Source organism: Phalacrocorax aristotelis, chromosome 9 (genome assembly GCF_949628215.1).
Source record: "Phalacrocorax aristotelis chromosome 9, bGulAri2.1, whole genome shotgun sequence".
Lineage (NCBI taxonomy): Eukaryota > Metazoa > Chordata > Aves > Suliformes > Phalacrocoracidae > Phalacrocorax > Phalacrocorax aristotelis.
The window spans coordinates 21,374,639-21,401,380 of record NC_134284.1 but is presented as its reverse complement, the minus strand read 5'-3'; the positions used below and the strand labels follow the sequence as shown (position 1 = coordinate 21,401,380).

Here is a 26,742-nt window from a genome sequence, read left to right as displayed (position 1 = left end):
ATGTCCACCTATATACATGGCGTTTGTCTTTAAAAGGCAGAATAAAAATAACTGTCTACTGGCTCTTGGTACAAACATATTTTCTTTAAATATAAACGCAGAATGTCAAAATACAAAGTAGATTTACAGAAACATGAGTGCTAAGTTTCAAGACCTCACATAAACCAGAAAAGACTTTGTATTCAGGCAGGAACATGGCTAAAGCATGAATCTAACCATTCAGATTCAGTCTTCAACTCCCTGTAATGCCATGACACAGCAAATGCGAAAACCTAGCATTGAGTGGTTTGAACCTGGGGACTCTGTTTCACAGACATTTTCTCATTGCCTTCATGCTAAGAGTTTGGATAAAATGCGTAGGAAAGAATGAGACCAACCAGTGACCTCTTAGAACAGCACTCTTTCAGTCAAAACCTGCCAATAATTTTCCGAGGCTCTGCAAAGAGAAATCTTTCCTGGTAACTCTTCTGGAAAACCTCTACTTTAAGCCATTAACTTGAACTTTCCATGAGAGCTAGAATCTAGCTAACAATGTACAAATTGGCAATAACTTCTCTATCATTCATGCAGTCCTATTTAGTGAACTATATGCATGACATGAATTATTTAACCTTAAAGTTACTTACTGGAAAATTGTAAGCACAGTTCTTCCTCACTGAAGTATACTTCTTTTCCTGTTCCAGAGTTTGAAGTTGTAGTTGGTTATCATTGTGACCATTTTCCTGCTTTAAACCCAGCGTGGAAAGCTTCTTATAAAATTCCAAAAACCGTAAGTGCTGTTCAGGAGTAAAAATGCCTGGGGGGGGGAAGTTTACTTTTCTCATTACAAATGCTATTAATAATGTCCAAAAACCAAACCCCATTTACAAATCTATAAAATGTGCCAATTTTTATTCTCCCTCCCCTCCCATGCATCTAGTGGATTATGATCAGTACATTTTATACAGAAAAAGTGATTAGAGAAAAATGACAGCTAACTATAACACAGTGAATCCTAATTTCTGTTTACATAATTCTTTAAATACTCAGGATTTTAGCTGCAGGATTGTGAATATATTTCTTTGTTCCACTGATTCTGGTTTCTTCTTGATTAAATTTTTAGATCTTTCTGGAGCTCTGTTACATGAAGAATGCATGTCTGCAGCAAGTTGAAAAATTAGCCTATGTTGCTACAGATGATAGAGAGATGTAAGAATAAAATTAGAAACCTCAGAACAAACTGGAAGGCAACTAGCAAGATGACTTCAAAAATTACAAGTAATTTTATAAGTATATTTGTAACATGAGAATGATCATGGAAAGGCTCAGGTTTTTACTGAGTGAATACTTAAACATGAGATGTTTTCAAAATGTGCAGGGTCAGATGTGCTTCATTCCAGTATTCAAAAGTATTTGAAGTACTAGCTGCTGAAATCTTAAACAAGTGAGATATCAGAAGGGAAAAGGCTTGAAGTGGTACAGATATTTAGTATTTGGAGGGGGTAAGGACAAGCCATATAATTACAGATCAGTCAGATCACTTTCAAGTTTTTTAAAGAACTGGTATTCCAAAAAAAAAAAAAAAAAAAAAAAAAGAAACAAGAAAATGAGCAGCAGCCATCCTGGCAAAAGGAAAACTTGTCAGAATGATTCCATTTCCTTCTAGTACTAGATAACAGGACCTGTTATCCAGTACGAAGTATCCTGAATTAATACAAAAGAGACAATAAAGGTCATTTTTTTCATAAGCAAAATAAGGGATGAGGAGAGAAAGATGAAAAACTAAGTAGTTGCTGCAAAAGTGCTCTGAAAAACAGTTAACAAGTTACCTAGGGTTCACTGATAGATAGGCAACTGTGTAAAGAAGGGTCTATCCTAATCCTGGTACTATTCAGTATTTTAATTGGTTTTTTTGATGTTGGATTAGAGAATACACTTACTAAATATTCTAATAACATCAATCTATGAGGGAGACAGTTCTTCAGATGATAGAGTTTAAAATGATCTTCAGAAACTGGACATATGGTCTTAAACCTTTAGACTATTATTCCATTACGACAGAGGTAAGGTACCATGCTTAGCCAGATATGCATTCCTGCACAATCCAGGAAAGAGAAAGAATGACTAGGTGACTGATTTATCAAAATAACAAAAGAGAAAAAACCCAACCAAAAAAACCCACAGATTTTTGAGCTACCTATGTTTATAGGCTGCACTTGAACAAATAATGTCAAGCTATTGCAACCCATTGCAACCAAAAAAAGGGCAATTTTTCATACTGAAAAATGTAAATGCCCATATAGCTTGTAAGACACATGAAGTAACCCTTTCACTTTGTTCAGCTCTCCTAAGATATAACACTTCAAGAAAAATGTGAACTTGCCAGACAGAGTTCAGAGGTGAAGAGAGATCAGCAGTTATAGTCAGTCAGAGAAAAAACAACTGAGAAGACATGATAAAAACAGGACGGACTATCCTAGCTCTACATTTCTGTAAATAACAGCTTGACACAGTAGAACAGCCTTTTCAGGTTTTTTGTAGTGAAGCAATGGTCACTTTGACAGTCTCTAACATGATTACATAGCATCGTTTTAAAGATCTGCAAGAACGATCAAAGGATTTAAGAGCCTAGGGGAAATTCTCTAGAATTTAGAACCATGATTCTGTGCTGCCCCTCCGCAGAGCCAAGCTCTGTGTAGAGGGCACTTGATGGGCAGAATGATCAAGAAAAGATCTGTTATGCTCAAGTGCTAAGGTACAGAAACCCACAAAAACTATGGGTACAGATTTGGCCTCAGTTGTAGCTAGGAATCCACATGATATCAGGTTTCCTTTCTCCCCTGAAGTTCCTTATGGGCCACACACTGTACTGTGCCTCAAAGAGGATGTCAGAGACAGAAGTGAACATACACAGTTAACATCATACTGTGTTTTCCAAGGTTTCTAGTTTCAAAATTTCAGTCATCCAACTCACAAGCTCCAGAATATCCACGAAGGAATCAAAATAAATCAGTCAAACCAATAAACACAAACCACCATGTTTCCATCTGTGACCCTGTCTAAACATAAAAAAACCCAATAAGCAGACGGACACCCAGAGAGGAAATTCACAAATCCAATATTTACGCAATAGATTATTTCAGACTTTTACTTCCACATTTCCTTTCCTAATTATAATTTCATTTGATACATTCAAATCTGGATATTTTCCAAGGGCTTCAAATTCCCCAATCTTCCCTAAGTTTTAAGTTTTGGGTTTTTTTTAAAGAACATTAAATCATACCATATAATCCATTACACAGTTTCCCTAAATGGAAAGATAAAGAAACTAAGATAGATTCATCTGCTTTGAAGGATTTTTCACAGAATGATTTCACTAAGGGGAGCACAGTTTGACTCCTATCATCTGAAAAACAAAAGAGATTTTTAAAGTTAGCCATTTGTCAACATGTAAAAAAAGGGCACAGAGAGTGGACTTCCATAATAAGTTATGAAAAATATCATTTAACACACTCTGGAGTATTTTTGGCAGGCACTCACTAGAGGTAGAATACAAGAGGTATAGAGAATGGCAAACGTACTACCATAATACAGGTCCTAAATTTTAATACCTTACCTGTTTTGTTTGTTTCTTTGTCTTTAGGGAAAAGGCATCCACCAGTAAAGGATGAGACAGAGAGTAAATGAACAGTCACTAACTTCTCTATTTGCCAAGAGTACATGAAGAGAAAGAGTACTGCAGTACTCCTACAATAATATTTCCTACAATAGTAGGAATACAGGGACATCAAGACCAAACCTGACTATAACAGTAAAAAGAAAAACACAGATACACCAGAAGTGAATTTTTTCAGCCTACTGAGAAGAGGTTGAATATCTTTTGGTAAACAGTAAATTCACAGAGAAACAAAAATAGTTAAGGACAGAAGAAAGAAATGAAATGATTTAGAAACTGAAGTCAAATCCAGGCACTCTGCCTCCTTATAAAATAAAGAAGTAAATGTCCAAAGACATTTATGTGTTTTGACTTGTTTTAAATAAAACCATTGTATTTTAAAATACTCAAGGTTTAAAGGGATTATTATTTTTTAATGGTAGATCAACACCAAAATCCAGCAAATAAATATGGCTGAACAAAATATTTATGTTGACCTGAAGAAATATTTTTATATTGTGGGAAAGAAACCCTAGGATATAATTTTGGGTCATCTACCTTCAAAATACTCATTTTCTAGTTCAGTCGTGAAACCAAAAACTACACAAACAGAATTTCTAGAAACACATTCCTTACAAACCTGTAAATAATCCCTGATTGCTTTCTCTATGCTTTTTCAACAGCTTAAAGCAGTAGTTACAGCAATTGAGGGGAGAAGGAGTGAAGACTGGGAGGTGCAAAGAGAAGCAGAAACTTGATAGCATCAATGCAAAGGCTCAATAATTTGAAAATTAACCTAGTATCATACTTACTGATATAAGCACTAGCTGCTAAAAAGACCCTTTATGGTATTCTTCCCAAAACTATCTTATTTCTTTGCATACTCCTCTATATGGTTTATATGCAATCATGTATTTTAGTAGTTCATCATCAAGTTCCTGTACGGTAAATATTTGCTCCTCACTTATGTATCAGGAAGGAGTAGTAAAGTCAGTAAGATGGGAGCAGGAGTGGGAAACGTTGTGCAAAATACAGAGTTGCTAATGAAGGTAAACAACTAAAGAGTTTGGAAAAAGACAATATAAAGAGCAGAGTGGCAAATAATGAGCAGTGATCAACAGTATAAAATACTTTTTCATGTACTTCACTGCTTTGTACATTTCCAGTTGTAAAAGGAAAAAACACACACACAAAAAAAAGTGGAGAGCACAACTGATACAGAGCCAAAAAAGCTGGCTGTTACCGTGTTACTGTCTTCTACATCACCCTGCAAAAATCAAGACAAAGCGGTTGACTGGAGGACAAGGCACAGCAATTACCCAGAACGTTCCCCTATACTGGAGCAGTCACAGTAGCTCTCGTTAAAGTTTGCCCCAATCAGCGTCAAACTGAACTTGTGATGAGAACCTGAGAGCCAGGCACGTAGGTAACCCACCACGACTATGCCAAAAGAACCAGATACACCACAGAATTTCTCCTTCCTCACATGGAGACACTCACCCCTACACCTGGAGAAGCATGAAATATGCATGTTGATTAGAGGAAAGATATAGAGCACTGAGAAAATACAAGCATTTACATTTTCTGTTTTAAATAGAGAAAAGTTTTATAAAACACATGCGTTCCCATTGCAAAAAATAAAGCTTTCAGTGCCATACAGCCACAAATTTAAAGGGATTTAAACAGTAATTGCTGATGCTTAGTACCTCTAAAACCTATCAGTTGTGCACACTGCATTTTATGGGACATGAAGAAATATTTTCTGTTCCAAAATTTGACACGTAACACTGGATGTTAAAATCTGCAAGATTTACTGATACACACACAAATATCAGATCATTGCCTCAGTCCAGGCTCTTCAACTCAGAAGGCAGACTGCAGTCTGTAGTTAGGACTAGCTTTACTTCAGTTAAGAGGCAAAAACTAGTTAACAGCAAAAAAAACATAAGCAATGGCATCTGTTGGGCTAACATTTTCCATTCTGTGTATTGATAGTGTTAAGTAAATACTAACCACCCATTATTCCTATCATTTATAGAGCAATTTTACTCATTCCATTTAGCCACATTATATTTGAAACTTGCAATAAGATAACTGATTTCATGGACAGCTGGTTCACCTTCTTAAAACTTACTATGTATGAAGTACTGCAAGACATAAAATACATAAAGGATAAAAGAAATAAACTAAATTCAGAAATGTCTGGAGAATGCAGACAGAACAAAAAACATTTAAATACATTTAGAAGACGCATTAAAGCATTAAGGACTGGGCTAGTAAGCCTAAATTAAATCCTTACCTGCATCAAACATATCAAGCAGATTCACTAATGTCTCAAAAGCTGCAAGGCGTACACTGCTGCCCTCATCTCTCGCCAGCTCTACTAACTCGGGAAGCACCACAGTTTTTGTTAGTTCTGTCCTGCAAAGCGAGGCAAGCAGTCAAGACAAAACATATGATGAAACAATATTGTCACAGCAAACCAGAATTCTTCCTTGAAATACTCATTTAGATATTTTGAGGATAGTCAAGAAGGAAAAATTGACAAAGCTGTAAGGAAATGAAAATCTAATAAAAACCTCCAGTCAATCTCACGACTCTTTTCTTTCTCAGCCAAACAAACATGCAAGTTCAAAATGTGAAAATTCATCACTAAAAAAGCATGCAAATTAGCCTGAAATAAATCAGAGAAAATGGAGTCTGAAAAAACTCAAAGAAGTCCAGCTACTTCACTGCGTCAGTAAGAAAACTCATCAAATATGCAGAAACTGCTCAATGCAATGGTCCAAAGTGAAAAATTAAATATGAGTCATGTTGGATTGAAGTGTCTGGAAATCTTACGCTTCAAAGAGCCTTCTTTACAGAGGGTATGCAACTACCGCTCAGAGTAAACGTGGTTTCCCAACTAGTCCAAACACTAGCCTTTAGGCTTGTTTTAAAGTAGTACAGAAAGCGTTCTGCTTGCTTCTTTTTGCCTTGGTAACTACTAGCACTATCTGGTTGTGTGACAGTCCTGACAACTTGAATCTATACATTGGCAGCAGATTGCTTTATTAGGGACCGACTTAGAAATCAGAGCTTAATCAGAGATGTGACTAAGGAGGAGTGAAATACTCTCAACAGAGAAACTTTTGCACTGTAAGCTGCCTGGCATAAGTAAGGTGAAGAGTTTTGCTTCTTGGAGCAGAAGTATAGCTTCTATAGAAGCTACCAACCAGCAAAATTTCCCATGCCCCAGTGTATACCCGATTCTTGATTGCTTTAAGAGATTAGAAAGATCTTCTCTGCAGTCCCACTATCAACAAGTACGCAGAAGACATACCCAGTATTTCCACTGTTTTTTTTCTGTCATGGTCATTTTTTTATTTATAGTAGTCAAGATTTCTAATCTTTAAATTTGTCTGCATTTGAGTTCAGAAGCCCACTTAGTCCTGTTCTGATGTATGAGCTCTTGCTCTGTTCATCAATTAGCAAAAGCTGTGAAACCACATCTCAGGAATGGGACCTCAGCAATTTATAATAGCCAGGGATCGGGTCCTCAATGTTTATACTGCCCAAATCATAAAACTGCAGGGAAATGCTCTGATAAAATTACATTACATGAGCATTAACCAAGATGACAAAATCAAAACTCTTTGACACTTAGCAACTGTGTACGAAGAATTTAGACACTGTCATTTCAATCAGTTTTTAATACAAAACTAATCACAGCCTCCAAGATGACAGATTTTTTCTGAAATAAAAATGCCCCAAATTCCCCTTCCAATCAGACTAAATGAGTAACAGCTGTCCCTTCTGTAAATCAATATGAACAATAATACTTTTGAACGTTTACAATCAGCAAAGTGATTTGCACCTTACAGAGTTTATTATTGTTACCAGCAAATCAAGTTGTAGCTTAACAGTATTCTTCCAAACAGATGATTAATCATTCATACAAAGTTATGAGAAAATGACATGATATCATTTAGTGCTAACATCACTAAATACTAAAAATAAGCATTGGGACTACCATTACATTATGCCTTCAACATTTACGTAAAAATGTGTTTATTTCTGTTTATTTAATTGCCTTTATTTTCCTACTACTTATTCATCCTCAACATGAAACACTGCAATAATTTATATACTGAAAATACTGACAGTTCACCATTTCTTATGAGATTAAAGATTAAACCATCTAAAGCATTGGGAAGGGACTAGGCAAAAACCTCAGAGATAAAACAGTGTATATGGATACATTAATGCTAAAAATAAAAGTTGGGGAGGAAAGAATTAAAGAAAAATATACAGAATGGACCACTAATTGATAACTATGTATTTAGCCCTATTAAGCCACTATTCTAAGGCTGGGTAAATTGCCAGTAATACTGTCATTTGGCGCTGCATAACACCTATCTTGTTTTAAGACTTTCAGCTCCCAGATATAATAAACCAATTTAGTTCATTTTAAAGACACTAAACAGAATGAAGAAATTTTCTTTTCCTTTCCAAAATGGTCACTTATTCGTAAAAGATATAGCCACCTTCTTACAAATGAAAACTTTTGCGCTTCTTCTTTCACACTGCTTAATATACATTGGAGGAGAGAGGAAAAAAACACAAATGCACACATTTAGTTCTTATCTTAACATCTAGTTGGACATATATCTATCTTAAATTTAAAATAAAACTGCTGAAAGCAAATTCACACAGATTCATAGAACCTGTGAGTGCTTCCTAAAGGTGAAAGGAATATTCTCTAACCATATGCTTACCCTAGATAAGAGTTATTTTACGCAGAATAACACTATTTTGAAAAAAAATATTTTGCTGCATTACATGTCACAAATAATTTTCAAAGCCAAATTCATATGATTATTTCTTAGCTCTTGACTATAGCAGCAGAGGTTAACTGAGAAGGTTAGAGGAATCCATGGAAATGCAGACGGTATCTCAAATAAGACACCAAAAACATCTCATGGGATTGAGCAACAACAAATGAGAAAAGAGGGAGGAAGGAAGGTGATTGACATAGACAAGAAGCTATGGCATAAGAATGGTCAGGGGAGAGAAGGGTAGGACCACATCCTAAATCAAGACCCAGAAATCAAGGAAAAAAAAAGAAAGGGAAAAAAATGCTTTGCACATATGTTTCTGTGGATTTCCATTTTGGTGGCATGAAAAATCTTCAAGCTAATATGACACTTAGAACCATCCCTCCCTTCAAAACTCAGTAGTCATGGAAAAAAACCCCTGGTCACTCCCTGAAGATACACAGAACCCTCGCTTTCACTCATCTTTAATCTCCCATTAAACAGAATTTGATTTCAAGAAACAAAGATTCATGCAATACATGCATACAGTAAAAATAAATGCAAGCTCAAATTATTCAATAATTCAGTTTAGTAAAATGCATGTTAAATTTTCAGTTTTACAAATATCAACAATATTGGCAAATACTACCTTTCTTTTCTGCAATCACAAGTTCTTTTAAATTCAAAGCCATTCAATATGGAAAACCATTAAAATTATTTACCTTGCTAACCTACATTTTTTTATTTAAAAAATAAGCACAAAAACAAATGAGTAACTTTACTGAGATGGGTAATATTGTGTTTTCCCATTATTCACTTCCTCTGAACTTGCACGACAAGAACCTTGCAGGAGTGGTACCTAAAGCACATGTATAAAATTATTTTGCATGCAATAAAGACAAGTTTATCTATGAATCTAGAAATTACTACCCTGAATGACCTTTACCAAAACAAAGTTAAATTAAGTATATGGCAGTAATGCTTAGTTCTTGCAGTGGATATTCATTCCCTATATCTGAGTAAGCTAAAACACCTCCCACATGTACATATTTCCAGTATTCCATGGTTGAGAAGTAAATCAGTTGCTTCAGGAATTTGTGGTGGTTTTTGTTTGGCTTTTTGTTTGTTTATTTTTGGGTTTCTTTTTTTTTAATAACTCAATTTAAAACACAATAAATCATTCCACAGCCACAGGAAGGCAGCTTTTCCACAAACACCAGCACTGACAAACAGAAGTGCATATTTACTGTATCTTTCAAATTACATTTCAGTTTCAGCCTCATCCTTGAATTTGCTCATAAATTCACAATTTTAAAAGCTAGAGGGACTCTTAAGATCTAATCTATCCATGCTGTATAACACAGGACAGGGAACTTTACTTGATAATTCTCTGTAAGAGAAGTTACTGCTTTTTTTTCTTCCTGATACAACAACAGGAGGGCAGACCTGGAATTTTAAAATATTTGTTCAGAGACCAATCCTGTGTGGGTAGTTAACGTGTTCTATTTATTAAAATAGAAGTTCCAGAGTTTTTCTATTCCTATATGTGCAATATTGAAGGTCTTCAAGCTTAGAGTAAAAGTTGATACTGATCTGAAATTTGCTTACAAAACACATTCTGCCTTTCACAGAAAACTGCACAGTAATTATTAGGAACTGCTAATACTTGCCATAATCCTCTTCCATTTTTAAACAAGCCCAATGACAGGAATGTAAAATTGAGATGATTTCAAGAAGCCATAAATGAATTTTTTATTTACAAAAAACTGTTGTTTGCATGGTTCAGCAATTTTACTGTCAGAGAGGAACAAAAATCTGAAAATGGAAAAGAGCCAACTGCCAACAGACAATTCCTAAGCCTAAGAACACATCCGTACACTCCAAATTCATTATTGAGTGTATGTGAATTAACTTAGAAATCTTAAAAGGAGTTTTTAGGTTACCATTAAATATTTTAGAGAAAGATTTTGCATTTAGAAGCAGTTATGCAAATCACACTCACCCTATTCCTTGAGCTATATGTTCCAGTTGCCGACACATGCAAGTTCTAACTTCATATTCCACATCCTGGCACAGTGATTTTACCAATGGAAGAATCTCTCTTTTAATACTAAAAATGTGAACATTTTTTATTAATATAGAGAACAAAAATATATAAAATCCACTCTGTAGTATGCAAATTTTACCCATATATTACTTCTAGTGGTAATTTTTTAGAAACTAATTTATCACACATGGTGAATGATTTTTCTGAGAATTTGGAATTATAAAAGAATACTGTACATAGGACACAAATAAGTGCTATAAAGAAGCAGGAAAAGGATTATTTACAGTCATTACAACTGACTCATATTCACCTATTTTTTTTTAGCTACAAAAATAGTAGGTAGGCTTAGAAATGCTGTCTTCATTTAATAACCATCTTCAGTACAATTTTTGAACAGTCACTGTAAGAATACAAAGAATTATATAAATGGAATTGCAAATCCCAATTAATTGTCTCTAATACCTCATCTTTGGTATGCACGTATCACCAAAGAGATATTTGGCAAGAAAGTAGAAAAAATAATTTACGACTAAAAGCTTCAGTACTGCAATGACTTCATGCAAGTAGACCCAAGTATTCAGGTTAAATCAATGGCAGAAACAAAATAACTATTTTGAATTCTATTTAAATAAAATCAAGTATAACAACTTGGCAGAATTGCCCATTGTGTTTTCTTTCACCGCCCAAGATGCTGTCATGAGTGTTCATAAAATATCTCTATCCAAATCCTCATGTTGTTGCAAAACTCAGGAGAAATAATGTGAAGCCACAGACAAGCAAATTTTCAAGCCAGCTTGCACAGCCTCCACTCATCCCAGTGAAAAGTAATTTACTACTTACAGCAAAATTTGGCCTCAAGTTTCAAAAATTGTATGAAGTCTTGGGAGTTTGGCATTTTATAATACTCTAAAGTAGGGACTAGTTCAAAAAAAGACCCGTTTTTAACTAGCTGTTAGAATAGAGGGTAGAAAAACTAATGCTCTATTCCAAGGTCGGGACATTCACAATACCCTATAAAATAACCAGGGAGTCGTGTATTACAAAAGAAAGGTTTTTAATTATAGTATAAATTTTATGAGGAAAAATGTTGCCATTCTGAAGAATGTGAAGATGTGCTTATATGTTGCCTGCTCCTGAGGCCTGACACAGCTCCTGAGCCTTTACCAAGACCCATCCTGCAAGGGGAATGAGAGTGTGCCATGGATCTTACTCAGCCTGCCACATTCTAAACCTGTGGGTCCAGGTCTCTTTTCAGCCCTCTGAACTGCACTCAGAGCCCTCTACCAGAGGATCAATATATCCCAGAAAATTCTCAGCAATCTTCTTAACACACAGCTTCTGTACAAAAATGGTGTTACTATCTGTTCACTGAAATGAGGGGGTTCCTATTTCTGATAAGCAAGGAATGATATTAAGCAAACCCAACCAAGTACGATTATCTGAACTTATTATGGCTAACATTATTATAATTTCTCCTAAGATTCCAACTGATCTGGAAATTCACTTTATTTTCATGTAACATCAAATAAATAAAAGCAATTATGGTTCTGCCAGAATTCTACAGATTTTGAAGATAAAGATTTGAAGGCTCTGGTAACCTTCTCAAAAATACTACTTTCATCATGCCCATTAACTTTTGCATGTCCAACAGGTGTAGTCTACATAGTAAATGAAGGCATAGATAGCTTCCTTTTGGTTGCTTCTAGATCTTTTTTATTGAAGGAAAAAAATCATAAATTAAAGAAATTTATTTCTAAATGTCTTGTCATATGTCCTGTTGTTCATCTTTTCTGTTATGCTGAATTCTTACATTTCGGGGGAGATCAAAACCACTATTATGGCAGATTTCCTCAGCTAGGCATGGTTTCTGTGCATTTAGTAGCCTTCACTGGATTCCTTTTGTAATACAAAAATCACATATGCCCAATTGCCTGGACAGGAAACACATTTGGTGAAAAGGTCCTACTATCATAAGACTGGATAAACTGTCCAAAGAATGTACTGTACCTACTGCTTTGGGCAGATAAGTTATTCAGATTTACTTTCATCATTGCTTCCCTCTTCTGCACCACTGTCCAAACCCACAGTTCTCTAAGAGCTAGATAGTATCAGGCAGCAACATTGGCTCCCGATACATCTCCATATAACCAGGGATAGAAAAACATGTAACTACATGTTAACTTTGATTAGATAAATAAAAAGTTAGGAACAGGATTTTTTCCTTTATGACAAGATGCTCTAAGGTGATGACTTTGTGTCCTGTCTCTATAAATTGCAGAAAAATCCACTGTTTGGCTTATTTCCTAGTAAGAAAAACAATATGGTAGAACAGCATGAAAATGGTACCCATTCAAACCTGTGGAAGAACATACAAACTGAAGTTAGAAACTGAACATCATCAAGTCTGAATATGCTAGTTACATATTCATCTCTTTTTTTGTTATTAATTAATATCCAGATAAAGGAATCTATTATAAAGAAAGCATTTAGTTTTTGCAATAAAGTCTACTTTTCTTGTAGTTACTTTTGCCCATTAACAGAGAAATACAGGTATGTACTGTGGAACGTCAATATACATACAGCCTACTTACATATGAGCTTCAAATTTGTTGGCTAATTTTCCCATGATTTTACAACTAACTAAGCGGGACTGAAGTGTTTGAGAAAGCTGTGCTTTGGAAATAAGTGGATTCAGGATCTATATGAAAGAAAAAAGAAGAAATGTGAACAGAAGAAATGCAAGCAGTAAATAACATATTCCCCTTCTTAAAAAAAAAAAAACAAAAAACAAAACACAACACAAAAAACACCAAAAAACCCAAACCAATAAACATTAAAAAAACCTCGAAAAACATCCCAGATGTCACCTACCCCTTTCATGGAATTAATCAGTACTAATGCCTATGTACATTAACAGTCTATTGGAAACCTGTTATTTCATATTTGTGCTAATTATAACATACTAAACCCGTATCACTGGTCCAAGCCATAAAACCGGCCCAAACAGCAGTTTCTGATTCACATCACAGCCACAGTTTTACATCTGTCTACTTGTGTCTTTATTTTGAGACTAAGTTGTGTATGAATATTTATAGCTATTAGCTGGTAATTTTCACAAAAGTTGTTAAATATGTTCCTGCACAAGAAAATAAAAATGCAGAGAAAGGAAAAGGAAGCCTCTTTCTCATAAATTTTCCCAGGAAACACCCCTTATGATGTAAAGTTTTGAGGCAACAATCCCTCTTGATTATGCATACTTTGGGGATCTGCAGGGAAGAGATTTCTTTTCCATACAGATGCAGAAAACCTGCATCTTATTGGAACTCGGCAGTCATTTGTTGGATCACCTCTATGGTGCCAGAAACAAACTAAGAAAGGCCTGCAGAACACCATATTTAGATATATTAAGCACAGAAATCCAGGTGCCAGGCCAAGAGGAACATTACAGAGAGGTATCTCCTGTAGTCTGCCACAGTACCTCCCTCAATCTCTTTTGCAGAGTTCCACAAGAGGATGATATAGAGGGCAGGAAAGTCCAACAAAATTCTAAAAGCATTTTTCTGCTCCTCTTACCAGCTGAAATTTTGAGATAAGAAAATCTTACCACTATAAGGAGAAACAGATCGCCCAGACTAGAATTAGTACTTAAGGTATGCTTCTAACTATAATGCTGCATAAAGAAACATATCATTAGTTACCTACAAAAGCGTGTATTACTTACTTGGTCTTTGAACAATGACAGCAAACACACCATGCCTAGTAATACTAACTCCAATTACTGACCTAGACACAGTCTGCCCCATGAAGTGACCATTGCCAGAGACAGGATACTGGGTTAGGCTGACCTTTGGCCTGACACACATACCTTTCCTTATGTCCTTGAAATCCATGATTGTCCTATTATTTTTACTTACGAAAAACATATTAACAACTAGGGTATTCCAACAGCTGCTGAATCAACACTGTTTTATCAGTTGTGATCTTGTCAAAGCAAAATTTTGTGGAAACTTATGTGTTCCTAGAGACAAATCAAGGGAGGAAACTCCATCTTGTTTAATTGGCATCTTTAAAATTACATTACCATTAGATTTCGGAGGTGACTAGAATAATTTCTCTTTTTTTTTTTCCAACCTAACTTTTCACCCTTTGGAAGTATATTTTTAAACAGTGATGGATTTCAATTACCCACTAATTTTAATTAGTATTTTTATACTACACAAATGGTAATATATTTAAATCTCCATCCAGTTTTAAATTAGAAACGCAGTAAAATATGCCTGTTGCAAAGCTTTTAAACTTAACAACGAAATATGAATACTCAAAACAAAACTGAATAAATTAGCTGAGTAAAGGGGAGTGACATTATGACTTAGTGACAGATTTCCTCCCTCTTTCTTGAGCTACACAGTGAAAAATTAAGTGTTGGAAGGGCATTAGGTTTTTGGTACATCAAAACCAACTGAAACAGTGAAATGGATCTCTAGCATTCAGTATCATTTAGCAAAAAGCAGAATTTTAGTCCAGTAGCAAGCAAAATGTAGCTCTTTCATGAAGACGCAGAATGAGATACTATCCTCTGTAAACCAGAACAGGATACATGAAAACATGGTACTGAGAATCCTAAGTGCAGTAGAAGTGTTACAGTAAACAGTCTTTATTTACTGAAGAACACTAAAAATTTTAAGGTGACCTTCCTGTCTCGCCTTTTAGCACGTTCCTCTCTTACAGTATATTCCACAAGCATTACTGTTTTCACAGGTATAGAACTGCCACAAATCTTACTGAAACGAGTAAGACTTGCAGGGAACTACAATCTTACAAAATATTATTAATTTGTTGCTAGCTTAAGTGGGAGAATATTATTACCTCATGTCTGATAGTCTCTTTTGGTAAAGCTTCTATTACAGCAAGAAGAGTTTCTAGCCACGCATTGCTGACACCTGATAGAAAGAAATGGGTTATATGTTATGTTATGCATACAATGAATATAACAAAACACACACCAGTTTTACAAAATTAGTTCTCATTTTTTAAACTCCTCTCTTCAAGGAGCTATATATCTAAAAGTTACTAAATTAACATGCAAGACTTCAAACACTCATTAAGAAGTAGAATAGTTAAGAAGCAAATTCTGTCCCATTTTTTTACCTTTTGAATTCTGGTAGAGGAATATAACTATCCTGTTTGTTTTAAAATGAGAATTTCCCTCATTTAGAAGCATATTATTTTCTTATGCCCAGTAAAACTTTCTAGTTTTACAATAGACCCTTTTTCCTTTATATCTTAAAAATAGTGTCAAAGAAGTTAAGAAAAACTAATAATTACAGAAGAAACGTCAAACCATTCTCCTGCTATTTTCTCAGCCACATTAGTCTGGTACTTCAGTAGAAGCTTGGACTCAGTAACAACCGTGGGATTTAGTCCTCCAGACAAAGTGTTTTTTTGCGTTTCAATCAGAATTACATTTAAATATCAGTATGTAAGTGGTCAGCATGCAAAAATATTTTCATTTATGCAAGTCTAGATACAAAATCACACTGATTGCACTCACTGCTTTAAAAAGTATTGTGCAGTCACTAAGGAAACAAAACATATATAAGTAATCAGTCATCAGCAGAGTTGTACAGCCCTGACCTGCATCTTTGTGTTCCATGTTCTGGAGAATGATGTGCAGGAAGGAGTGTGAGTACGTATGAATGGAGACCGACTCCTCTTGCAGAACAGTCAAAAATGAAACAGCAGCTGTTAACTGCATTTCCACTCCTGCAACATGCAGCACGTCCTGTATAATTGCAAATTACATCAATTTAGAGCATGAGGCAGAAATAAACTGAAAGAACGTTCAAATTTTTACATTCACTTTTAAGAGTGAATATGCAACAACCTGGGTAAACTACAAAAGTGGCTGGAAAATTATTTTCTCTTAATGGCAGTTACTTGGAGGTACTAAAATCTCTTATAGAATGAGCCTTCAAGAAAAATAAAGTTAATTCTAAGACTTTCCCACTTTCAGTTTCATCAGTGCATATGTGTGGATTTTTTGACTTTATAAAATGAGAGGTAAAACCAGACCAGCCAACAACTGCACTTCTGCTGTTTATGCACACAAATAAAAAACAAATATTCCATTCATCCAGCAAGAGATACTAAAATAGCAGAAGGCAATTTAAATCTCATCCCTTGCCAACTGACATGGAACACAAATGAAAATGCGTGTGTGTGTATGTATATAGTCTTAAGAATAAAGCAAGGTGTACTAGAATATTTAAAGTAACCCAGCATTTACCAGCGCTTAGCTTTAACATATACATATATAATTAATTAGACTGTCTTTAAAAGTGTTATTTCAGAAGTTAAAGATAATAGGGGAATGAAATATCATTAAACTTTTTGAACGAATCAAAAAGGAAATTTAAATTTCAGATTTATGCACCTGCCAAAGAGCTTGCAGGATGCAATTTATGACATAGCATTCATTGTTAGTACACACACTGTCAGGTAGGTGAACATTCCATTTGTTCACTTCTCTAAACATATCTATCTCATGAGAAAATAAAGTGCATTATTGGACTACTAAAGAATTACACTCATTTTACAAAGTATTCCAAACTCAGTAAGAGTTTAAAGCCCATACTTCCTATTTAGCACTTTAAAAAAGAAACAAAGCCACATATATAAAGTACTTGAAATAAACAGGTTTTTCTCAGGTCACACATAAAAAAAAAAGAACTATAAGCTGATACTTTAATTTTTTTTTAAAAAAACAGCCTAGACCAGATTAAGAAAACATCCATTATTCACCTAAGTATTATATAGCAGAGGAATTTTTGCTGAGAAAATTCAGTTTGCAGAGAACATCTGAGGAATTATTTAGTAGACTTTGCTTACTTCAGAGTAAAACAAGAAGTTCTTATTACACAAATGTCCACCCGTTTGCACGTGCAAATGCGTAATTTTTAGTTTATCTGATTCCAAAGCAAACCACTACTTATCTCTCAACAGCTGTCTGAGTATACAGCTGTGTATATTTGTAACAGCATTCTCTGTGCCCCTGCTCCCCCAAATGAAAAAAAGAAAAAGCATTGCTCAGCTTACCAAAGTGTGATAAAATATTTGCATTCAAAAGCCATGGGAACCACTCTTGTTATAGCCACAGCCTACCTCTGTTCTCATCCCTCCATTGTTATTACAACAGCCACAGCCACAGCCAAGAATACGGACACCTACCAATTTTGTAACTTGAATGTTTCTGGGATCAGAATACCTGTGCATACTGTTCTGGTATTTTGGCTTACACTTGTTCAAAAAAACATCCCCAAAATAATCAAAAGAACTATCTTAGCACCACTGTAGATGCTAAGAGACCACTGCAGACTAGAACATAATAGAGCTGGACTCAATTTTATATACATATTCCCTCTGTACACAATGCAAACAGGTTTACTTACCATCAAATAAGGTTTCCAAATAGCCTCCTCCGTAGGTCCACACAACTCTGGATAATCATATGTGAGAACACATTCTCTGGATGTGCATCCTCATGGACCTCAGGAGACACTGAAATTTAAGTTTCTGGATTGCTCACACACCTGCCTGCAATGATGCTTGCACTCAGAACTGTACAGTTCCACTTCTGAAAATATATGGGTCTCCTCATTCCAATTTCACTGAACTCAAGTTGAGTGACTTAAATTTACTTAATACAAATTTAATTATTTCAAAAGTAATGTATTTTTCTATACACAGATCCTCCACATATTCTCACTCTGGAGGAAAAAAAGCTTTACCTATCTTATTCAGACAAGCATATTTAAAGGAATTTAAGGGTATTAGGATGTTCTTGAACTATCCTAACGTCTACAAGTTAAACTCAGGCATCAAAACTTGCAGAATTTAGAAAGCCTGGCTTATTCCATTAATGGGAAAACAAAAAATTCACCTCTAGTTTAATGCACTTTATGCCCTGCAGCAACAGAGTTCTCTTGAAAGAATGCTGCAAGCAGAAACGTAGTCAATCGTTTTAGTAACTGCATTGATATGACAGAAATCTTCATTTAGGACCAGAAAGACACAGAAATAATGGCATTTACAGAAGCTCAAAGATACAATGAGGATGGACCTTAAGATCAATGTTAGGTATAAGACGGAGTGAAAAATCACCCCACCTCTTCTTAAACTATAAAATCAACTAGGGAAAAAGAAAAGCTTTCAAGGGGAGGCAGGTATATTAGGAAAAGAAGTAACCGTGAAAATGAGTTTCAAACTAATCAGAGAGCACCAAATAAGGCTTGATGTATACACTTCAACAAGAATAGCCATAGTTTTCTGCAATCACAACATTTGGAGAAATCTCTTATTAGTCAGTCAGACAGACACCTGCAGTCTCCCTCCACTGCTTCTGGTGGAAGTGCCCAAGGATAGACAACAGGGAAAATACCACTAACATCATTTGAAAGGAGCCATTTGGTGCACAACAAGAAATGCTGAGAGGAATCTCTAAGCTAATCTGCATTTCAATGACTTCCAAGGTTCATGAGGAGGCGCATGCAGAAATCCAGAGTGGAGATCTCTATGCAAAAGAACCCATACAAGGATGCCACTTCATTTTAACTGTAGAATTAAAAAATGTATTTCATTATCTCATGCCTACATATATCATTTAGATTTTAACAACATATTTGTTTTATTAGCATAACCAAAATACTGACACCCAATTTAATCATTACTTAGATCTGGTATATTTGTTGACGTATTGTTTGTTTGATTTTGCTTCTCTCAGACCTAACACTCTTATGTTAAATATAGAAAGGGTCTTTGATATAATTTTATTTTAATTAGGTTTTAAGGAATGATAAGTAATTTGCACATATTCATTTTTATATTTATTTACAAAAGTAACCAGGTTTATCAATTGCTCACAAGTGAAATAAAAATTTGTAATATATCCAGCCAGAACATTCCTTGCATTTATTTCTTCCGGTACCTGTTTTATCCTCAGCTCTAATAAAAACAATATTTATTTTTGCTTTTGGGTTTCTGCAAGTATGCTAAATAAGTACACTTATTTACTGGGTTTCCCCACCCAGTTATGTGGTGACAATACTTTCAGATAAATAGCACCCTGAAACTACTACAAACTCATTTTTCATTAATTTATTATGAATTTGAATTCATAAATTATTTTTCCCAATCTACAGAAGTGAAACTAAGTGCAGTAATTTAAGTCAGCTCATTTCCCTGCAATGCCAGTCTACATTTGCAAGACTAATAGCCATTGAGTTTAACTATGCCTTTATAGACTATAACAGTTTCCACTTCATGGTCAGGACTATTACTCCAATAAAAACAAGGATAAGAAAAAAAACAGGCCAAATGCTTAACGAAGTCAAACACTGTTTTGCAGTTAGAAGTGCAGTGAACACAGGTACAATAGAACTGTTCTTCTATTACAGATTAAATAAATATTAGATAACAAACCACCACTGAAGAACCTACTTTATAAGAGTATGGCCACGGAAAGAAATTTAACTCTCATACATTCCAGAAAGTTTTAATTTATAAAGCTTAAATCTGAAAGAAACACTTAGACTAACCTCATTATATTTCACTCTTTTACCTCTGCCTTGAGCCCATTAACGTAAGTTTCATTTAATTTATCATCTAGGAAGACATTCAGTTTGGATTTAAATGACACTGCAAGATGAAAAACACTACTTTTCTCAGTTATTTGCTCAAGATTGATCAGATTTATTAATAAAATTGTCTGCTTCATTTCTAATATTTCAGTCTTCAATTCCTAACTCTTTTTCTTCGTATACTGGTTTGCAGTTGAATGTTCTTTAATATTATGCAGGAAGATAATTTTACAAAGTAATTAAGTACCACCTGATCTAAATACACTGAGCTCCAACTCCTACTGTACAAATATTTTCCAGGCCCTAGGCTCTGATCATGCTAATGATCATCCTTTTAATTTTCCCCTCCATCCCTATATAAAAAAAAAAGTGAGACTAGAATCAAAAACTGTATTTCCATATTAGACTTTTTAAAGGCAAAGAGGCAAAGACTACCACTTCTCCACACCCTGACAAACAAGGGTAAAAAAACCCCAGCGTTTATTACTCCTTCATTTCATTTCAGGAAGAACTCTGCTCTCAAAGCAGAAGCAACAGAGACAAAAATGGATTCCATATGTTAAACAGAAAATTGAAAAAAAAACCCAAAACCCTTTCTGGAAGCCAGTAGGTTGGTTTAGGAAAGAATGCATGATGAATGTCAGAATAACGTGGTAGTAACTGCAGAAACTTGGTGTAAGTTAAAGGGCTTTCAATTACTTTGCAACTTCAAGTCATTCTTTCTCTCAAAGAATGGCACGTATTTATATTTAAAATGGGCACATATGTATATTTAAACAAAATGCCTATCGACCTGCATTGTATAGCACAGAACATGATAACTAGAAGTACTTTAATGTTTTCTGAACAATCTGTCAGGCTATACTGGTCCTCAGTTCTAAGGACAGCTATTTCTTGGCCATTTGCTGAATTTAAAAAATCAGACAGCATTTGGAACAGGTCCTCTTAAGAAACAGGAGTCTCCTGGAATCACAGAAGTTTCAGGAGATAATGTGAAGTTGAAAGGTGATGTCTGATATTCACAGAATCACAGAATGGTTGAGGTTGGAAGGGACCTCTGGAGGTCATCTTGTCCAATCCCCCTACTCAAGCAGGGCCACCTGGAGCCAGAACATGTCCAGACAGTTTCTGAATATCTCCAAGGAGGGAGGCCCCACAACCTCTCTGGGTAACCTGTGCCAGTGGCTCAGTCACCCTTCATAGTGAAAAAGCATTTCCTGATGTTCAGAGGGAACCTCCTGTGTTTTGGTTTGTGCCCACCACCTCTTGCCCTGTCACTGGGTACCACTGAAAAAAGCCTGGCTCTGTCCTCTTTACATCCTCCCTTCAGGTATTTATTGATACCTGGATTGATAAGATCCCCTCCAAGCCTTCTCTTCTGCAGACTGAACAGCCTCAGCCCTCTCAGCCTGTCCTCATAGAAGATATGCTCCAGTCCCTTAATCCTCTTCATAGCCCTTCATTGTACTCTCCTCAGTGTGTCCATGTCTCTCTTGCACCTGGGAGCCCAGAACTAGACACAGTGCTACAGATGTAGTAGAGTAGAAGGTGGAATGGAGGGGAAGTATCATCTTCCTCAAACTGCTGGCGATGTTTTGCCTAATGCAGCCCAGGATGCTTTGCAGCAAGGGCACGCTGCTGGCCTGTGTTCAGCTTGGTGTCCACCAGGACCCCTATGTCCCTTTTCCACAAAGCCACTTCCCAGCTGGGTGGTCCCCAGCATACATCAGTGCATGGATTATTACTAAGTACATCTACAACATGGAACCTAAGACTCCTCCTGCAGTAGGGCTTGCATTTAAATATCCTACAGAAGAGTATTTGCTAAGTAATCATGTTGAGGCCTACATATATATTTGTTCCTCATCTTTCAGTCAATCAAATAACAAATGAGCGGAATATAACACATTAAAATACTTTTTTTACAAATACTGAATTGTCCCTTGAGCAGCTTCTTTCTTAAGATTAGGAGACAGAGAGAGGATTCAGTTTAAGACCAGTTCCACAGGCAGTAAGAAATACACCAAGTAATTTCCCATAATATGACATTTTTTCTGGAATTCTTTTATTAATATAATGTTACAGTAGCTATCCTAAAAAAAAAAAAAAAAAAAGCTGAGAGATACATACCCACACAGCTATTCAATAAAAGAAACAATTCATTTCTTCAGAACTTCACCAAAGAAAACAATGAAATATAAATGAGCATTTACTGGAACAAACAAGTATAATTTTTGCATGGGCCCACTTTGCTATTTAGTAATCATCTCCTTGGTAGACAGAAAACTGTGTAACATAAGCATGTGACTCAGCCATGTCACATTTGTTACTAATATAATTATATACTTTCTTACACCTGGCAATGAGAATCTGATACAGATATACCAAGAAAACTCACAGAAGCTACTACAGAAGACTTTCTCTTCTCATCCCCGAAATGCTTGAGATAGAGAGAATAAGGTAGCTGAGGAGATTCTTAACTCAAACTCTCAATTCAATGTATATTATATCAACAAATTCATAGTTAGCTTGAATCAGTAACTAAACTCTTTACATCTTTCTGAAGTGTTCTAAATACTCTTCTTAAGCATTACTTGTTTGCAGCAATAACATTCTTGTTGGCAAATTGTGTTAAAAGGGAAAATAATTTTAAATTATATGGGAAAAAAAACCCTAAACTCTACAAAACATCCCGATAAAATCGTGACTGAATCACACTACCAAAAATGTCAAACATTTCTCTAAAATTGTATGGGGAAAGTGAGTCTGTCCATGAAATTATGAACACAACTGAACACTTTGAAAATCAAATTTCTACAAGAAATCCTTGTGATTTTTACCTCTTTTCCCATATATACATGAGAGCACATACATTCAAACAGCTACTAACAAACACAATGTTCCTTTAGCTGGCAATCTGAATGAATTAGGACCAGGTTAATATCAAAGCGATCAATTGCATGAGACCAGGCCAGAGACTATTATAAATCAAAACTTTGGTTTAATCACATAAAAACTGTCAATGGTATCCGTAAAAGACTGATAATACACTCATCCAGTTAAAAAAAACACCTCAGAAATTTGCTGTTACCAAAATAAACTTTCAGATACTTTAATAAGCCAAAACCAAATTTTCCACTCAGCTGCTAGCCTTAAAATCAATGAAAACCACTCTAACAAGCAGGCTAACATAACCAAAGTCTTAATTCCTGTTGTAACCTTACACAGAGTTATTACGCCTATATAGAGTTACCAGGCTTTGCATTCTTCGCATTTGCATTTGTGATGCAGTTTGTTCTTATTTGGTTGAAGCTGCTCCTTGAACCACACCTTAAATGAACTTTTTTTTTTTCTAGGCAAGGGGTCATACCTGGGGCAGAGTGGAAATATATATTTATCTTCCTTAAAATCATAAAATCACAGAATGGTTTGGGTTGGAAGGGACCTTTAAAGGTCATCTAGTCCAATCCCTCTGCCATGGGCAGGGACATCTTCAACTAGATCAGGTTGCTCAGAGCCCCGTCCAACCTGACCTTGAATGTTTCCAGGGGTGGGACATCTACCATCTCTCTGGGCAACCTGTGCCAGTGTTTCACCACCCTCATCATAAAAAATTTCTTCCTTTTATCTAGTCTAAATCTACCCTCTTTTAGTTGAAACACATTACCCCTTGTCCTATCGCTACAGGCCCTATTAAAAAGTCTGTCCCCATCTTTCTTATAAGCCCCCTTTAAGTACTGAAAGGCTGCAATAAAGTCTCCCTGGAGCCTCCTTTTCTCCAGGTTAAACCACCCAAATATCCTTTATACAAATATATCTGTATATAAAACTACTGGATAAAATATGTGGCCATTATGCATCTATCACAGCTAGTACTGACTTACTAAAAATGCGGAGGGCAGCACATGAAGCTTCAGACAGCTAAAAGCAAAGGATAATTTTCTGGATAGCAGCATGAAAATCTTAATGTTTGGATGGAAGGCGATTGAGAACATCAAAATGAACCATTATGACTGGCTGGTCCTCAAGAAGAGTTCTCAAAAGCTGTCAAAACACTGGTAAATCTTCAGAATATGTAAATAGTATTAATTCTGTTTTATTTTCCTGCTGAAACAATCTTCAGAAAACATAATACCTGCAATACTTTGTAAATTTGGTGAATTAATGTGGAAGATCTACTGGACGTACCTCTACTAGAGAATGAGTTTGCAATGGAAGTGGAATTATTTTTGCCTTTGTTAAAATACTTATACTGGCAGAAAAAGATACATTCCAACCTCATTACACACAACTTACTCTGATTTTCGGTAAAACACGACGAAGTGTTTCTGCAGGGTTCTGTCGCATCAGGACTGGAAGATTTGCCACCACACTTGTTCCTTGGATATCCTGGCCAGAACTTACAAAAATACACATATACAATACATTACTGTCTATGATGGTTATAAGGTCATAGCTTTCATTAAAAAAAAAAACAACAACAAAAAACAAACCCAAACTACCCAGGTTCTTCATATAATAAGAGAGGCATTACTTTTTTTATATAATATGTAGTAGAAAACAATATTAAAATATCAACCATAAAGCTATTCTGTACCATTCCTAATATGGAATGTTCTAATTTTTAGCGTAGCTTTAGAAAAAAAAATTATAAAACAAAATATCTTTTCAAACTGTATGATCAAGGCAGTGGTTTTGTGGAAGATTATATTTTAACAATACAAGTGTTAAAACACAGGAAGGGGACAAATAGATGATATAAGTGAAAACTACACACAACATACAACAGAAATCTACCTTTTTTCCTTTTTGTAGGGAAAACAGACATATAATCAGATATATATTGACAAACATGATTAAAGAAGGATGCAAAAGCTTGGTTAGATTACAGATCTTGTACATTTCTCCTCATCCTGTCCCTCTCATTGATATTCCCCAATTAAAAAAGAAAAAAAAAAGGGCAGGATGAAAGAGACAGGGTAAGCAGCAATGATGAAGAAAGGGCATGAGATGAAAACAAAGGCTACCCAAGTGGATAACTTTCTAGAACGGAATCAGAAAGAAAAAGGATCTGGATGCCAAAACTGAAAATAAAACTAAACATCAACACATCCTTTTTCCTGCTTAAATGCACAAAAATCCATTTTGCTAAACAAATTAAAATTTGTTCCAACACCTAAGTAACTCATTTTTAAATAAGCATGCAAAGCTCAACTGTACACATGCAAGCATTTTTCTTAGTGTGACATTACAATTAAATGTATAATATGTTTTTTTTGTTAAATTATGTGTATAATCATACTAAAACTACTTTTATATACTTCCATACAGCACTCCCCATCCTGTCATCATTCCAAGTTTCCTTAGTGGAACACATGAGCTTTTAAAATGAGGATAGGTTTGTAAAATAAGCAAGTAGCAAAAGCTTTGATTAAAATCAAAGCTAAAATACCCCAACAGAAATATTGTAATATCCTACTGGGAAGATTTTTTTCTTTGCACTCCATAATTTCCCAGTGAAAACATTCAAACAACAATTAGGTATCTCCAACACTAACTTAATTGTGTTTAGCAAACTGCAATTTCAGCGTATTTTTGAAAGAAAGTATTCTTCACTATCCTCACAAAGATAATTTTCCATGTTAGAAAGCAGTACGTTCTGGAAGATTAAGTACAGGCTGGAAGGCAGGAATTCAGGAGTTCAAATCCCCTTTGCAAGGTGGAGTCACACACACCCCAGTTCACTTCTGTGTTAGGCTTCCGTTCTGCAGATGGGTGTAACTACCTAACTCACTACAAACTATCAGTCAGTATAAGGGTCTTAACATGGGAAAACCTCTGGCCCAGCAAAACCTTCCCCTTCCAGAAAGAGTAAATCTTGCTATGGCAGATGTGTGTCTTTTTTTTTTTCCAACAGAATAACACAAAAAGCCTGTAATTTGAAAGTGTGTGTCTAAAGCACACATGACAGAATTAACCTAACCTTAGATTATGGGTGTTTGCCTCTAAAATAATTTCCTTTTAAAATCAATGACGAGAAATAGGACTCAATAAAGAACAAAATCTCTCAGCCTAAACAGATGAGATGGACAGTGCCATCCAAGTGCCTGTTCTCCTCTACTGCCTACAAAGGCAGACACAAGGACTAGCTCCCCTGCATGTACCTGTACTGTAATTAAATGATGGCTCCTGCCCACAGAAACACATTACAAGCCTTAGTCCTACAGGCATTCATGTTTATGCATAACTTCACCACTGCAAGTAGTCCCACTGATTTCTTACCTAGTAATATAGTAACATCTTTAAAAATGCTTGTTTAATTATAGCACCTAACTAATATAACTGATCTGGGACAAAATAAAACATTCCTACTTCCCTGAGTTCCAAAGGAATCAAGAAGGATCCATCACAAACTTAGTCATGGCAATAACCGTTCTAAACGGGCGCTATACACCATGAATACCAGGAAACACTATTTTTGTCTTTTTTTTTAATGGACCATATACACCTTAAATATTACAAAGATAAGAAATCAAATATAAGAGTTATCAGAAATTCTACAATATCTAACAAGTGAGCAGAAAGCTGTGAGTACTCTACTGAGGGTATCGCACATCGCTGCCATCAGGG

General features: G+C 35.4%; 1 protein-coding gene across 3 annotated transcripts in view; it reads right to left on the bottom strand.

The window, feature by feature from the left end:
* The window catches only part of PPP4R4 (protein phosphatase 4 regulatory subunit 4), a 72,478-nt gene that overhangs the window by 23,342 nt on the left and 22,394 nt on the right, over window positions 1–26,742 (bottom strand). For all 3 annotated transcript variants that reach the window (XM_075103800.1, XM_075103799.1, XM_075103801.1), the window contains 8 exons: window positions 24,409–24,511; window positions 16,112–16,259; window positions 15,344–15,417; window positions 13,069–13,175; window positions 10,433–10,540; window positions 5,934–6,055; window positions 3,263–3,385; window positions 627–796 (listed from right to left, as the gene is read on the bottom strand). In XM_075103800.1, the coding sequence (XP_074959901.1) occupies window positions 627–796; window positions 3,263–3,385; window positions 5,934–6,055; window positions 10,433–10,540; window positions 13,069–13,175; window positions 15,344–15,417; window positions 16,112–16,259; window positions 24,409–24,511 (955 nt within the window). The remainder of the gene's footprint in view (window positions 1–626; window positions 797–3,262; window positions 3,386–5,933; window positions 6,056–10,432; window positions 10,541–13,068; window positions 13,176–15,343; window positions 15,418–16,111; window positions 16,260–24,408; window positions 24,512–26,742) is intronic.